The sequence below is a fragment of the Amphiura filiformis genome, chromosome 1 (assembly GCF_039555335.1).
Source record: "Amphiura filiformis chromosome 1, Afil_fr2py, whole genome shotgun sequence".
In the NCBI taxonomy this organism is placed as follows: domain Eukaryota; kingdom Metazoa; phylum Echinodermata; class Ophiuroidea; order Amphilepidida; family Amphiuridae; genus Amphiura; species Amphiura filiformis.
The window spans coordinates 87954081-87969170 of NC_092628.1; the positions used below are offsets into that span (position 1 = coordinate 87954081).

Below are 15090 nucleotides of genomic sequence, written 5' to 3' on the forward strand. Positions count from 1 at the left end.
GCACTTGTTATTAATTATAAATAAATAATGATACATAAATAAAAACAGATGAATATATAATATAATAAATATTATAATGATATGATAAATACATTTTTATATAAATATTTATAAGTAAAATATTTATGAATAAATATTTGAAAAATATGTTTGAATAAGTATTTCAAGTAAGTTGTTTGTTTTGTGTCGTGCCACTCTGCCTTTGATAAAGAGTGTGCTTTAGAGAAATCTCAGACGATTAACAAAACATGAATTGAACCATGGAAATAAGAGAATAAGATCTTATTCTCTTATTTCCATGATTGAACTAATAAAGCCGTTTCCAACAGCTCATACTTTTTCTATGACTTTGCTGTAGAAATGATATGATAAATATAACTACAATGTATAAATATTTCAAATAATTTCAAGCAAGGAAGATCCTTATATTTAAAGCCATATTATAACATTTGCTGAGGAAGACGCCCTCACTGAATTTTTAAAATTCCTTTTTACACGATTAAATTGTACTTTATTAAACCAATATACCCTGCAAAAATCAAGACTCTAAGTGCTGTAGTCCCGGGGCTGTAGTTTTGTCAAAATCCGAGATTTTGAAAAAAACGCCGGATTCGGCGCTTATTACGATGGAATTATTAGTCGAACGCATACACGATGTTCATAACACGGAGTACGTACACGGCGTGCGCGGTGATATACACAACAAAGGGTCGTACCACAACATGACCGAACGAGTGCTACGTATTGGCGACATGTGCGCTGGTAGTAAATTCCAATTTTCTTTGCTTTGGCGTAGTTGTTCGGCTCAAAAATAAAAGGGGATATATCTGACAGTAAAAGCTAACATTTTAAGGCAAAGAAATGCTAATCTATTTTGTTTGAAAATGTTATAATATGGCTTTAATTTGAAATTCCATGTACATCTTCTGAAGATAGTAACAATTACTTCAATACTATATAAGCGGGTTCTATTTGGTTTTTAATACGTGAAATTATTTTATTATTATTACTATTTATTATTATTATTATTATTATTATTATTATTATTATTATTATTATTATTATTATTATTATTATTATTATTATTAAATTTATAAAAAAACTGTTTTGCGTCCATATCCCTCCTCACTTTTTGAGATCAGTTTTTAATATTTTAGTAAAATGTTAATGCTGATAAAACAAGTCCGCATGAATCATTTGAAACTGTTTTTGTGGAACTCTTACCCCTTAATAAGTTATTATTTTTTTGAAGGGCCTCATCGTTTTGCTGGCATAAGCTGAAAACTGACAGCAATGTCAAATTTGCGTGATTTTACTGTATTTTGTCAATAATATTTGATAATAATAATGATAAAATAATAATAATAATAATAACACTAATAATAATAATAATAATAATAATAATAATAATAATAATAATAATAATAATAATAATAACAACACTATGACTATAATATCACATGGTTGTTGCCCTGAAAATTACATTTAATTTGCACGTTAAAGTTTGTGATTGTCAACACCTCGCTTGGGGGTCAGTCACCATCTCAGACTACCCCATTCATCATGTTAGTTAAATACTTGGTTGCTAAGGTGTGCTTTGTTAGTCTCCAGGGGGTGGAACGAATCTTTTATCTATCTCAATTCATCAATAAGATATCGAGCGTTGGGGTTAAAACGTCGTGTCTATCACATTGGTTTGTTAAGAAGCTTTACCGATCAATCAATAGCGTCCGTGGTTACGGGGTTAGAAACCACCTTTGATCGCTTTACAATTTATACATATGCATTAGCCGGCTCGGGTCAGCCGTATCTATAAACATAACCTGGTAGTGAAGAAGTGTGATTATCATTGTTGGATTTCCCGCATTAAGATATTCATTAGGTTCTTGGGACGCGAACAACACGCGGGCTTCTTCAACAGCGTCAAGTCATATTTCTCATATATTAGGGGAGATATACTCGCTGTGTTATATTCATTAATTGTAGGAAACTGTGATATGAAGTGTTGAAACCAGTCTACCGACCACGTTACACCTTCCAATCATTTACCGGTTAGTTCTACGATAAGGAGAATCACATAGATACACAAAATGCAGACCTACTACGGACAAACCATGACTGCCAGCTACTTCTCTGCTCCCAAAATTGGGACAGGGGCTAGCTATCTACCACCGCTAGAAAGTACTATGCAGTCATCTTATAAAAGTTATGCACCACCATTTGTTGTGAGTCAGTCTTTAAATTTACCATGGAAGCCAAGTACATATTACCGAGGTGCCCAGAAATCCATGCCAGTAGGTTCCAGTGCTCCGGAGATGAACCCAAGTCATCTATATCGCGATGATGTCGTTTCTCGGGTTCCACCTCTAATGCCATCTGCTCGCACAGCTCTTTTTTCAAAGTACACTCCTTCAGACTGGTTTAAGAGTAACAATCAAAATTACCGTTCATCGGATCTAACACGTGGAGCAGCGCAACGTCTTCGAGATGAGAACGTCCGTATCTGCCACGATACCGATGCACGCACCGTCAAAAATCAACAAGAATCAAGCAAAAACCTTGGCAATCGTCTTGCTGACATTAATTTCTGGAAGTCAGAAGTCAACCATGAGTTGGATGAGATGGGAAAAGAGATTAACGATCTTACAAATTGGAAAAAACGGACAGAACAAGCTTTGAAGGAGACCGAAGGACCTCTACAGATTGCACAAGAATGTCTCTTCAATCGTGAGAAGAGGCAAGGGATCGATCTGGTTGATGATACTGTTGAGAAAGAGTTGCTAAGGGTAAGATTTGAAGATTACTTTCTTTCATTTTAAACATGATAAATACACGGTCTGGATAAATAAATTGAAGAATAAGCCCACTTATTTAATAATGTTCGGAAATCATGAGGTTGCAAGATGCATGCTTTGATACCAGAGGAAGATGAAACTAATTTTATCTTCTGGGTTTACTTTCTTACGTTGAAGATGCATTGAAACGGATGATATTGTTAAAATATGAAAGTTTTAAAAACCATACCAAAAGTCTGAAACGTATGAATATTGAATACTTGAAACGTCGTTGTAAATTCTTAGTAAAGTAAAACATATGTTGCCGATTTCATTAATTAAGGGCAGTTTACCAATTTGCCATGCATTTGACTAGGTGTTCGGCAATTTCCATGTTAATGCTTAATATTTCTTCTTTTTTTTTTTTATCCCATTAGGAAGTAGGAACAATCAAGAGAAGTCAAGACCATTTGAGAAAGATGATTGATAGAGCCAACACTCAATTAAGGTAAGCGCTTTTAAGCTCTGAATTACTGTACATGTATACATCAATTAACATTTTGGTTTCAACACTGGAACAACTATCACTGGAAATGCGGTTTCATTCAGAAATTAGACCAAAGATGGGTTTTAGTCTACTAAATGTTCCTCTCTTATTCAAGCAATGTACAGTGAATAATATGATTGATGAGGATGGGCATTATAAGGTTTTCACCTTTCATATAAGTATCTGAAAAGACACGTGAATACTTGTATACACGAGCAATTTTAACGAGTTAATCAACTTCAGTTTCAGTTTTAATATACTTTTAATATATAGGCCTACATTTATTGTAACATTCATCAGCAGCGTCTTTTGGTGAAATTCAATCAAGGCAATCACAAAGTATAGGCCTAACAAATGTTTTGCGCCTTTGATAAAAGAGCAAAAATAACATAAACAACAGCAATAACAAAAAGGTACATGTATAAGTTGTTAAATATACATAATCCAAGTTGGCCGGCAACGTTAATATTTCCGTAGGCCGAGCTTAGCGATATCTTGTCAATTCAACATGTTCAACAACGTAACTTTTTCTGGCATGGGAACACAATTCATGGTATACTTTTACAAAATTTATGTTTAAGGTCTATAGTTTATCACCGGAATGTACATTATTTATTTTGATAACGTCTTTGTTATCATGCAAAACGTTTTCAAGATTAATAGGACATGTAAATTATTTGATAGCTACATCCACAATATTAGATTTTACCAAGGGTTACCGAGATAATGGCGCGAATAAAGTTGAAATGCATCATTTTGCAATACCTAAATTGAAGTTTTATTGTTTGGCAAATACAATAAACAAACACAAGTAAACATTTGATTTAGTGAAGCATGAACATTTTATATTGTCGTAAGAAGCCCTTATCTCTCTGTTTAATCATTGAGATGGTTTAATAGTAGGTTGCCAGGTAGTCAAGATCGAAGGCATTTTTAAATGTTGACAAAACGTCATAGGTTTGATGACGCGCAAGATAAAGCTATAATTTTGGTGACTCGCAGATGATTTTTTCCACTTTTCGACAACTGTAGACCCTATTCGGTGAAACTTTTGTTTTGTTAAGGGGGTGACGAAATGAGGAAAAAATTGGAGAAAGTGGTATGCAAAAAAAAATCTCGTTTTATTGGTGGCATCGGTATCAATGTAGCTTACATGCTTTTAAAGGTAGAAGCCAAAAAGGTGGTACATCACTTAAGCATTTTGCGACTAAAATGTTAGTTATGAAGCGCTTTTAGTAAAAGTAACTTCAGTTTACCTCCCCAAACCCATGAATTATGCCAAACTTTGGGCATACATTTGTATACTTCCACTGATCTTCAACTCTTTTGTTTTTTAAAAGTTTTTCTCTTGCTTTTCACTCGAATTCTAGCTAATAATTCAAAGATTATGACGCATTTGCGGTCATTACTGACACACCGTATAATTCCTAGCAAAGGTGTTTTTTTTTCGAAAGTCGTTCAATTTCCGAGTTAAGACGGGATTAAATAAATGACAACTTAAAGTGCAAAATCAATGCCAAGAGAAATGAATGCTTTGTGTCTGCCAAATGAAGCTATACTAAAATGACAGAATGTATTATCAATTATGATTGATTTTGGTGTACAAAGTTATGAATGAGTCTACGTCATCCTGTGGCATCCTCTGTCATGACAACCGTCATCGTTGACTTGAGTTGTCGAGGCAAGAGACGGGAATGTGTATGATATTTTGTCAAGGACATAAATGTTTTGTTTTCGACTGTTTACATTAATGTTTGATGAGATTCATCAGAAGATATCATCACAAATTAATAAACAGACATTTTTAAAAATTTCAAATAGCTTTTTGAAGTCCAAATTATATCGGCGAAATAATTTTAATAGTATATAAACAAATAAGGCATTTTTACTAGTCATTTAAATCCTCCCAACTCACACTCAATCTTTGCGCTCGGGCTAGAGGTACAACGGCACTGACCATTCTGACCGCGAGCTGACCGAAATAAAGACTATATTTTTAAGCAGAAGTACATCAGTAGGGCTATTTGGTTGAAATTGAAAGTCCGATGTTTTAAGTGCAACAAAATTTGACGTCACATATCTGATGAACATATTATTATTATTATTTAATATATGTATGACCGGAGTAGCGTGGCGCAATGGTTAGAGTAGGCCTACTTGCCTTTAGTGCATGAGGTCCCGGGTTCAATTCCCGGCGGTTGCTGGGATATTGCCTTGGAAAAAAAGTCTGAAATTAATTGGCAATCTCTGTAGATTAAATTCAGACTTCCACTCTCCCCATGGTTTATTTAGAATTGGGTAAATGAATCATGAAAGTGCTCCGTCCTTCGGAGGGGACGTTAAGCCGTCGGTCCCGTGTGCAGAGAGCCATACCTGTACATGTATCTCGCAACCAGTTTCGAAAAGAGTAGGGTGTTAACCCCTGACTGTTCCCAACCCGTCCCGGTGTTCAAATGGACCCCAATGGAAATAAGCTTCAATGGAGGCTTTCTTGGGTTATCCAGGGTTGTCAAAACCCGAACAAATAATAATAAAAAAATAATAATAAAAAAAAAAAAAAAAGTATAGATGGGCAAATTACTTGACATTATCACCAGTCACAAAGTATTAAATATCATATACATTGTAGGCATGATCATGATGATATAGGATTAAGAACTCGTACCTAAGTTAATGTAAAATTACACTTAGCCCAAGACGATCCATGCCATTGCAAACCAAACTGTTATATGATACAAATTAGCATGCCATATTAATGTTTAAAGCCTAGTAGTACTAATAGGAAAGAAAAATAATACTTGAAAATTTTCAGTCGACGGGATACGTTCGTGCAAAATAAATAGGATCATTATGTTTTGCCTTTTCAAATTTTAGCATGCTCTGATGCCGAATAGAAAATATTACGTAAATATAACATGGCGTTTCTGTGTTTGTTTTTAATGCAAGAAACCCGTACCTCCCTCTTCCTTCCGCCTTTCATCATGCTTATTATGTATATTATTTTGGCAATATCAGACGAAATTCATCATCAGTTTGGATGTGAATTGCACCCGGAACTTAGCCTCCTGTAATCGATTATGTTCTTCCTCCTACATCATCCATAGATGAATAATCAATTGCAATTTCCCCAATCATGTTCATATCTGTGATTATCTTTTTGTTTAGTACTTTCTATAGAGACATCGAATATGCAAAACTTTCTTCGTTCGTTTTGCATGTAATACACTCAGACCTGTTTAATAATTTCATTAACACCCTGATACTGATAGTAGGGATCGCCAGATCGGTTTATTGAAAAATTAGTTTATACATGTAACCATGGTAACCATTTATACCAAATAATTGTTTTAAATATCATTTAAGATTGTTGGTGTGCAAATGAGTTACTGTACACAGATTCACACGTTAACATGCAGTTATATTTGATCCCTACTAGTTTTGAAAAACTATTATTACATTACCGCTGAGCATAAAGATTGACTTTTTGGGTACATCCTCACAACATTACCTCATGTGAGTACTGTAATTACGATTGGCTGTAAAGGTGATTCCACACGATGATTATTTGTTCCTTTATATTTTGAGAAAAGAAATTACATACCAAACTTGTATTAGATATATAAATATATATATGCTATAATTTTGACAATATTTTGTTTGATTTTTGATTGTTATTTACAGCATGGACCGTGCAGCCCAACATGAACTCGAGAAAGATTTGACGGATAAATTCCGCGTACTTAATATTGACAATAAATGCCATCAATTAGCAAACAGTAGTTCAGGATTGGGATTCTACAGAGGCGTAGAAGGTGTTGACCAAACGTAAGTAAAACAGTAAAACAAATAAATGTGTCAAAACTTTACATTATCAATGTACGTCGAGGGGTGACACCCCTAACTGAATTAATATTTTCATCCTTATTTTGCTTGTTACACCCTGTATATTACATGGGTCACCCTGTATAATGACTCCCATTGTATCGTTTCTGAAATCGTCTGAGTATATGCTCTCAGAATATACACTTTTATTGGGTTCTAATGTAAACTTTTGAAGTTATAGTACCAAACCTGTAAAAGCATGTGATTTGTTTGAAAAATCCACATGGAACGCAACTGGTGCCCAACATAAAAACATGACCATATTTTCCTAGCAAAAGAAGGCAACTTTCTTTCTTTCTTTCTTTCTTTCTTTCTTTCTTTCTTTCTTTCTTTCTTTCTTTCTTTCTTTCTTTCTTTCTTTCTTTCTTTCTTTCTTGATTTCTTGCTTGCTTTCTTGATTTCTTTATTGATTTCTTGCTTTCTTCTTTCTTGTTTTCTTGCTTTCTTTCTTTCTTGCTTTCTTACTTTTCTGATTTCTTTCTTTCTTTCTTTCTTTCTTTCTTTCTTTCTTTCTTTCTTTCTTTCTTTCTTTCTTTCTTTCTTTCTTTCTTTCTTTCTTTCTTTCTTGATTTCTTGATTTCTTGTTTGCTTTCTTGATTTCTTTCTTGATTTCTTGCTTTCTTTCTTGCTTGCTTTCTTACTTGTCTGATTTCTTTCTTTCTTTCTTTCTTTTTTGCTTGCTTGTTGCTTGCTTTCTTCTTCGCTTTCTTTCTTTCTTTCTCGCTTTCTTTCTTTCTTGTACCCCGCGAAGGTTTTATTTTATTTAATGTTTAATTTACCCCTTGAAGAAGGCGTCCTTGAATCATTGTTAGCATACTGGCATTGTGTTTCATGTCAAAATATTTAGAAATTCTAGACGAATGTTTGGTCTAGAACAGTAGCTAGCTACCTATAGGAGTGGATTCTTTTCAATAGTTCAATTTATGTTTGCAAACGTAACCTGGTTATGTTTGAGTATAGAGAAGTCTCTCAGCGGCAAGAATTCTTGAGCAAACTTTGAGCAGAGTTTCAGAATTACATAGTTCAACATTGTGAACAATTGAAGAAATAATTATACAAACACATGGCTGATATTTATAACTTTGATCTGTCTGAGAGTTGTTGTTCGAATGAAAATGGTTTCAGGTTATATTGTTTTGGTTAAAAGTCGTGACTTTTTTTCCATTGTTAGTTTATTAAAATAGTATAAACAAAGTCATTTTATGAAGGCAGTGACTACTAAAGCCTGATTCATGGCATTCATCTTCCAGGAGTGGAAGTTGCATTGAGACTAAATCTTGACAGTCGGCATACTATCATTGTGCATCAACTTATTGCACGTTGCCATGATTACCCAAACCTATTGATATAGTGAAGTATTAAAAGGGCATTTCGTGATCCACAGCCTTTACCCTACACATTTCTAAACAAAAGTTGAGATTGTTATACCACTGGAAACCTCTGGCTACATAATGTTTATGTACAAAAATGTCTTGCAGATTAATTCTTTTAGCCAAAATATCATCAAATTCGAATTAGGTCCTACGTTCTGGTGTACAGAACGAAGTAATGTAATACACATAATCATGTGTAACTCGCAAATGCAAAATCGGCATCAACTGAAAATTTGGGAATAAGTTTTTTTCATGGATATCTACTGAAAATGTCATAAAAAGAGTATGCTAGGATCACGCTATATACTCCTTTAACAACTAAACGCGGACACAAAATTAAACTTGTGTCTCACGTATGATGGAATGTATCATATGTCACTTGCTCAAGACACTTGTAATAACAAGAAGATAAAAACATTTTGTATTAAGTTACTATTCGGTAATTAACTGTAAAATTGAATAACTATCCCTTTACCGGGTTTGTCATGCAATAACATTTGGTCACGTCACAAATTTGTTCTGCCCAATTTGGCTTCACACGTTATGGTGTAACATTATCAGTATATAGGCCTATTATAAGTATACTGGGTGTGTCATGGTGTTCTTCGTTCTTTCCTCATGAAGATATTAAACCGAAATTTCTTTTTGACCCATTCTGAGAAAGTAGACAATGAAAAGGGAACAGAATGAACACATCATCTAGTATTATACATGTTCATGTTTATTTCGTATATTGAAAGAAACAAATAACTTTGTCAATTCTGACTTTCCATCACGGATATATATTTCTTTATAGCGTTCTTTAAGATAATCACGGATAATTAACTTTTCATTTTCCTTTTACATATAGTTCCACAATTCCCGAATCATGGGTGAAATTCAGCAACGACAACATCTTAAGATCACAGAGGGAAAGAAACGGATCCAAGGGACTTCGATCTGATCTGGATGGCGTAATGCAAGAAACAGGCAACGAAATGTGGACGCAATATAACAATGTTAATGTGGCTTTTAGTGGACGTATTGCCGAGACGATGGATGCCAGGAATAGCTTGCAAGCACATCTGGCTAAGGTGAGAGAACTTTCCAGTACATGTGGTTTTAACATTTAAAATAAAAAAATATCCATAGCGGAACAAAATATGTTAACCGATCAAGGACAGATAATATTGATAAGGTCAGAAGTCGTTAGTTCCAGCATCCGTGATGAAGTTATTACAATATTTGAACCAAATTTTTGTGTTTTAAGATTTTGGTAAGAAATTGGCATGACATACAGAAAAACAACCGATAAGCTGCAAACAACAGCGAGCCAGAAAGGTTGGATCTAGGATGAGATACACAAGTTAAAGTTCCAATAAATAGTTAAACAGGCCACAGTAAATGTTTGTCATGATATAGCCTACATTGTTATAGATGATGAATTATTAGGATGAGAACTCAGTTGCTATCTCCGTACTTTATTATGCTTATTACCTTTTTAAAAAAAAAAAAAACCGCCCAAAGGTACCCTCGGGTAAGCCTAATATCTTGCACATCACTCTCAACTTTTTCAAAAACAAAACAATATATTATAGCATGTAATAGATACTTAATGTAATATACGCAATCATCGTAAGACTCTTCTAATATGTTATAATTTGTTCTGTAAATTGTCAGGTGTTACAAGAAATCAACGAGATGGAAAACAACATTGAGCTTTGCAGGAAAGCCGTCAAAGATAAGGAAGCACCAATGCAGGTTGCACAGACCAGACTCGAGGCGCGTACACGAAGACCTAACGTAGAACTTTGTAGGGATCAGCCACAGCATAGGTATGTACCAATGACACTTGTAATAATCATTCAGATGTAAAAGGGTTGGGTGTCATTGCTGCATGGGCCGATTTCACAAATACATGTACTTACGTGTACTAGGGTTTACACGAGAGAAATCAAACGTAAGATTGATCACAACGTCACAAGTCTTTGTAAAATGGGCTCCTGTCTGTTTGTTGTCTACACACAGTGAATTTGATCTCATTTGAAAGAAACGTAACCGTATGTAGTACTGTACAAACTCAACCCAATCGTGTATTGCTCATAATTTTTCCCAAGTAGGGCTCTTGTCACATTAGTTCTGTTAAAAAATATATTTCATAAGGTTGTATCCGGCAAGGGCAATTTTATTGGCATTTAGGTATTCGTCAACCTTCCTGTCAATCACTTTCCTTTGGTTTAACCTACCTTAGTGATACGATTGTGAGGTAAAGTGGTACCCATTTGCCTATTAACCGACTTTGCTAGATACTAAAGGTTCACGTGGGATTGATCTTACAACTAATAGTGTTAATTGAAAAAATAATAACAAGTTTATCATACTTCTCCAACATTTTTTGATATTGTTTTAAATGAGTAATGTAACTTCCACCTAAAATAAATTATAAATTTGTATTATATCTCATTTTACAGACTTACACGTGAAGTTGGCGAGATTTACGAGACTGTCGACGTGTTACAGAATCGTCTACGTGCCGCTGAATCGGCTCTCCAAGAGTTGCTTCGTACTAAGACTACCCTTGAACACGATTTGGGAGTGAAGAATAACAGCTTGTACCTCGACAAGGAAAAGTGTATGGGAGTCCGTAAAACCTACCCAACTACCGCCAAACTTGCAGGATACAGCAGTCGTTGAGAAGTTCAAAAGAGACATTTTATTTTTTCATTGCTGAAGGGGAAATAAACTTTTGGATGGAGTAGTTTAAGACAATGATGCTGGTCATCTTGTGTATTCCATCATATATAACTGGGGTAGATCCTGGTAAGAAAGAGATAGTGAGGAAGGTGGTGTTTTTGCACGCGTTAAGTGAATTTCTCATGTGAGTGTAAAACAATTTAGTGCGACTCGGGAGAGGTGGAGTTCATGTAAAGTATTTTTAGTCGGCGTCTAACATGCAAGTCTTCCGAACTACATGTATAATGTAACGAGTTATGAAATTATTTTGAATATACATTGTAATCTCCGCTTAAGTCGCCGGTGATTCGAATACTATTGCAGCATCTCAATGGCGAGGACATCCGCAAGTTGAAGTTGACATAATGTCATACTTATAATAATTTTTTAGACCCTATTCATTTTTATAATGTAATTGAGAGAAATAGGCAATCTCAATTTTAATACATCGAAGGCCATCTCTCCATTGATAAGCAGATATACCAAAGATTATAAAGCAATTTGTACACATTTATTTGTGTCTTATTTTAAAAAGTCAATTGAATTAACTTTTTTGGGCTTCGATAGTGCGGTCAATAATGTAGACCATGTTTTTAGTTACATCTTCATACAACATGCATGTTGATACCCAATATATTTATTCACATGTATTTTTAAAGCTTAAGCTATAAACTATGCACTTGTTAGTACAAATGTACCATTCTATTTTATATATTCTTGTAAACAGTATTTAATAATTGGAATCGTATGTATAAATTCTTAGATCTGTAAATGAAACGGTTTGATGCAGAAACTATGTAAAATGTACATCTAGGAATATTTTTGATACATGTAACTAAGTAAGATAAGATTTTGTTATCGTTTCATACGCATTTAATACTTACCTATTAAATGGTAATGTATGATCCGTCCTGATCAGTAAATTCCGTCCATTTTTTGCTGTTCATGATCATGTAGCCTTTGAGTATCCATGGTTATATTAAGAACTTCCATGTAAATTAAATTGATGAGATAAGTTTCTGATTTTGTGAAGCTTATAAGTGATATGCTACGACGACTTTTTGAAACAGTTCGTGGCACGCAAGAGAACGATAAGGAAAAGAGGAGAGAACCCGACAAATTTAGTCTGAGACGCTTGCCTAAATAGGGCAAGTGTTTTTTTTTTCAATGAGTTATTCCTCTATGGAAGACATGACCTTACGCTTCCACAAATGGTGTGTGAAGTTCAAAAGGGGAGTTACCTGAATTGGTGACTCCATTTGAAATCTACACCCCATGTTTGGGAAATTAAGAGCTTGTCTTCCACCTGGGTTTTCCGTAGGGGGTGTTTGGATTCATACGGAAAAGCTGGTTATTATTTTTATAATTTCAATTCACTAATGATGACTTATTACATATATTTTTTTTAAATTGTTATCTCGTTTCCCTCTTCAGATATTCGCCAAGATTGCCTTTATTTTATTTTAAATTGACGCAACTTTTGTATATAGATAAATCATTCAGTGTATATATATAGGGAAACAGTTGAATGATGGATAATGCTATTATTTGTTTGGCTGTATTATTGCTGCAGTCTAACTGATATATCGTAAACTGATGTCCACATCAAAATCACTGAAAATATATGCAAATTTGTTATTTTATAAAGCACCGTCATACGTTGTTTATATTTCTTACGGATGTTTTAAGATATACAAAGTCATTGTAGAATTTTGATTTCATTTCATTGAACAGGGTACAATAGTTGTTTGCAGGGTACATTGTCTATGTTTTGTTGTTGATAGGTTTAAGGACCATTATCTCAGAGTAGTGCCTATATATAATGGAACCATTAAGTTAAAGACAATCTTTAGTGCCACCAAAGCCCGGGCACCAAAGTTATCATTATATTGGCATAAACATGAAGTGTAAACACGTATCGTATAAAATAGAAATGAGCTCCAATTTCATATAAAACCCAAAGATAGGGAAACTCTTCAGAACTTTTTATAATGGTTAAAGTATATTATAATTGTTATTCAAGCTATATCAGTATTCATGTGGAAAAAGTAGGCCTAAATATCCTTGATTTGTACTTCAGCCATCTTGTATAATTTTATTATACTTCAGCCATCTTGTATAATTTTAATGAATTCCTCAGAATAACTTTCAGCCAAGTACTTCTACACATTCGTTCCATGTTCAGCAGAGACTAGTTAGTCGCTACATGCCATTATTCTGCGGAATACCTCTACAAGATGGCGAAGGTTGTAGTGTGTAAAACACGCATGTGTTACTCATTATTTAAGGTTTTATTAAAGGCAATATTATTCATCAGGTTAATATATTTATGCAGTGCCTAATTTGATACTAATTATTTTGTGTACTCCCCATCACCCATTAAACTTACCTTTGTTCATACACGCATGTTATGCATTTTAAAAACTCTTTATTAAATGCACGGTGTGATTTGATGGTCCTATAAACCATCATTAACTGTATTGAAGTTGGAAGAAAACATTAAAAGTATAAAAACACGTAAAACAAAGAAACTTGTATCCTTTTCGTATGATTTTAAATATCGTTCAGTCTCAGTAAATACATTAGATTTTAAAGAAGTCAAGAAATGAGTCTAATCAAGTCTTTCTGCGTGCATGTAGACGGCAGTCCAAGCTATAGAGAGTTCCCGTGTTTTCAAGCGGAACGGACTACAATAGTGTTTATAACGTGATTCGCACCGCCGTATTCCTCATTCCTTTGATTTGGTCAATGACCCTATTGGTGCTACATTCTACAAAATAACATGTGCTAATTATTGCGCGAGTGTTGGTATTCTGAAAATTGTAAACGGAGTTTAGGTTTCCCTCCAAGATGGCGGGTAACCCAAAACACGGGAACTCTCTTAGCCTGAGTCCCTCGGCCCCGATGAAACAATTCAAAATGGCGGAATAAAATGGCCGTTTCTCGTTCGCCTGCAAGCACAACCCGATGACCGTGCGTAAGCAGTTGAAGGACTGGTGGATCAAGTCTAGGAACTCTCTATAGGAGCAACATCCGGAAACCAATGCTCATGATAATGAGATCACGTGAGTCTTTAGCATGTTTAGGGTCATAATTTAGATCTAGGGTTAATGTTTTAAGGAGTTAGGATTTGAGATTACAGTTCCAGATTGGGTTAAAAACAAAAATATTAGTCTCGTTAAATAAATGAATCGCATGAGGGATCCAGTAAACGGCTATTCAAGCGGTTTAAAAACGTGTCCCGAAATGCCCGAAATCTAAGGCAACTGGTAATAGTGAATATTGCGGTCAGAGGATTCAATGGTTATATCCATGGAGCTATTAAAGATGGAGAAGCAATAGATGTAACGCATTGTTCACTTGTGCCGATTTGAAATCTGACGAGCTATTCATCGAAAGGTACCTTTTGTTTGGGACAAAGGGCTTCCGCCATTAAATCGGTAAGCTGACCCGACAGTGTATTAATTAACCCTAACACCCAAAAATCTTACAAAATCTTACGATGAAAAAATACGATGATTATAGGTGCTCTGGTTCAAAACTTAAATTTTCAAAATGGTGGCGGCGGCCATTTTGGATTTTGGTCTCTAGCGAAAAATGCCGGGATTTTCGCGAGGGACATGGTGGCTATTTTTGAAGCAGCGCCCCCGGGCGATGCTTCCTATTTAATTTCACCGAATTGACTTGCATACGATTTGGTCATATGCCCCAACTTTTGTCATGTTTGTTGATACACCATTCACAATACTGTGATAATCGAGCTCTAAATACGATCGGGCACCTTAACCATGTTAACAAAATG

General features: G+C 34.7%; 1 protein-coding gene across 1 annotated transcript; it reads left to right on the forward strand.

Annotated features, from left to right (window-relative positions):
* Positions 1-1781: 1781 nt before the first annotated feature.
* LOC140156274 (tektin-3-like) lies at positions 1782-13819 on the forward strand. Its single transcript, XM_072179264.1, has 6 exons — positions 1782-2786; positions 3212-3282; positions 7003-7146; positions 9427-9649; positions 10236-10390; positions 11027-13819. The coding sequence occupies exons 1-6, from the start codon at positions 2091-2093 to the stop codon at positions 11247-11249; spliced, it is 1512 nt and encodes a 503-aa protein (XP_072035365.1). The 5' UTR covers positions 1782-2090; the 3' UTR covers positions 11250-13819.
* Positions 13820-15090: the final 1271 nt, after the last annotated feature.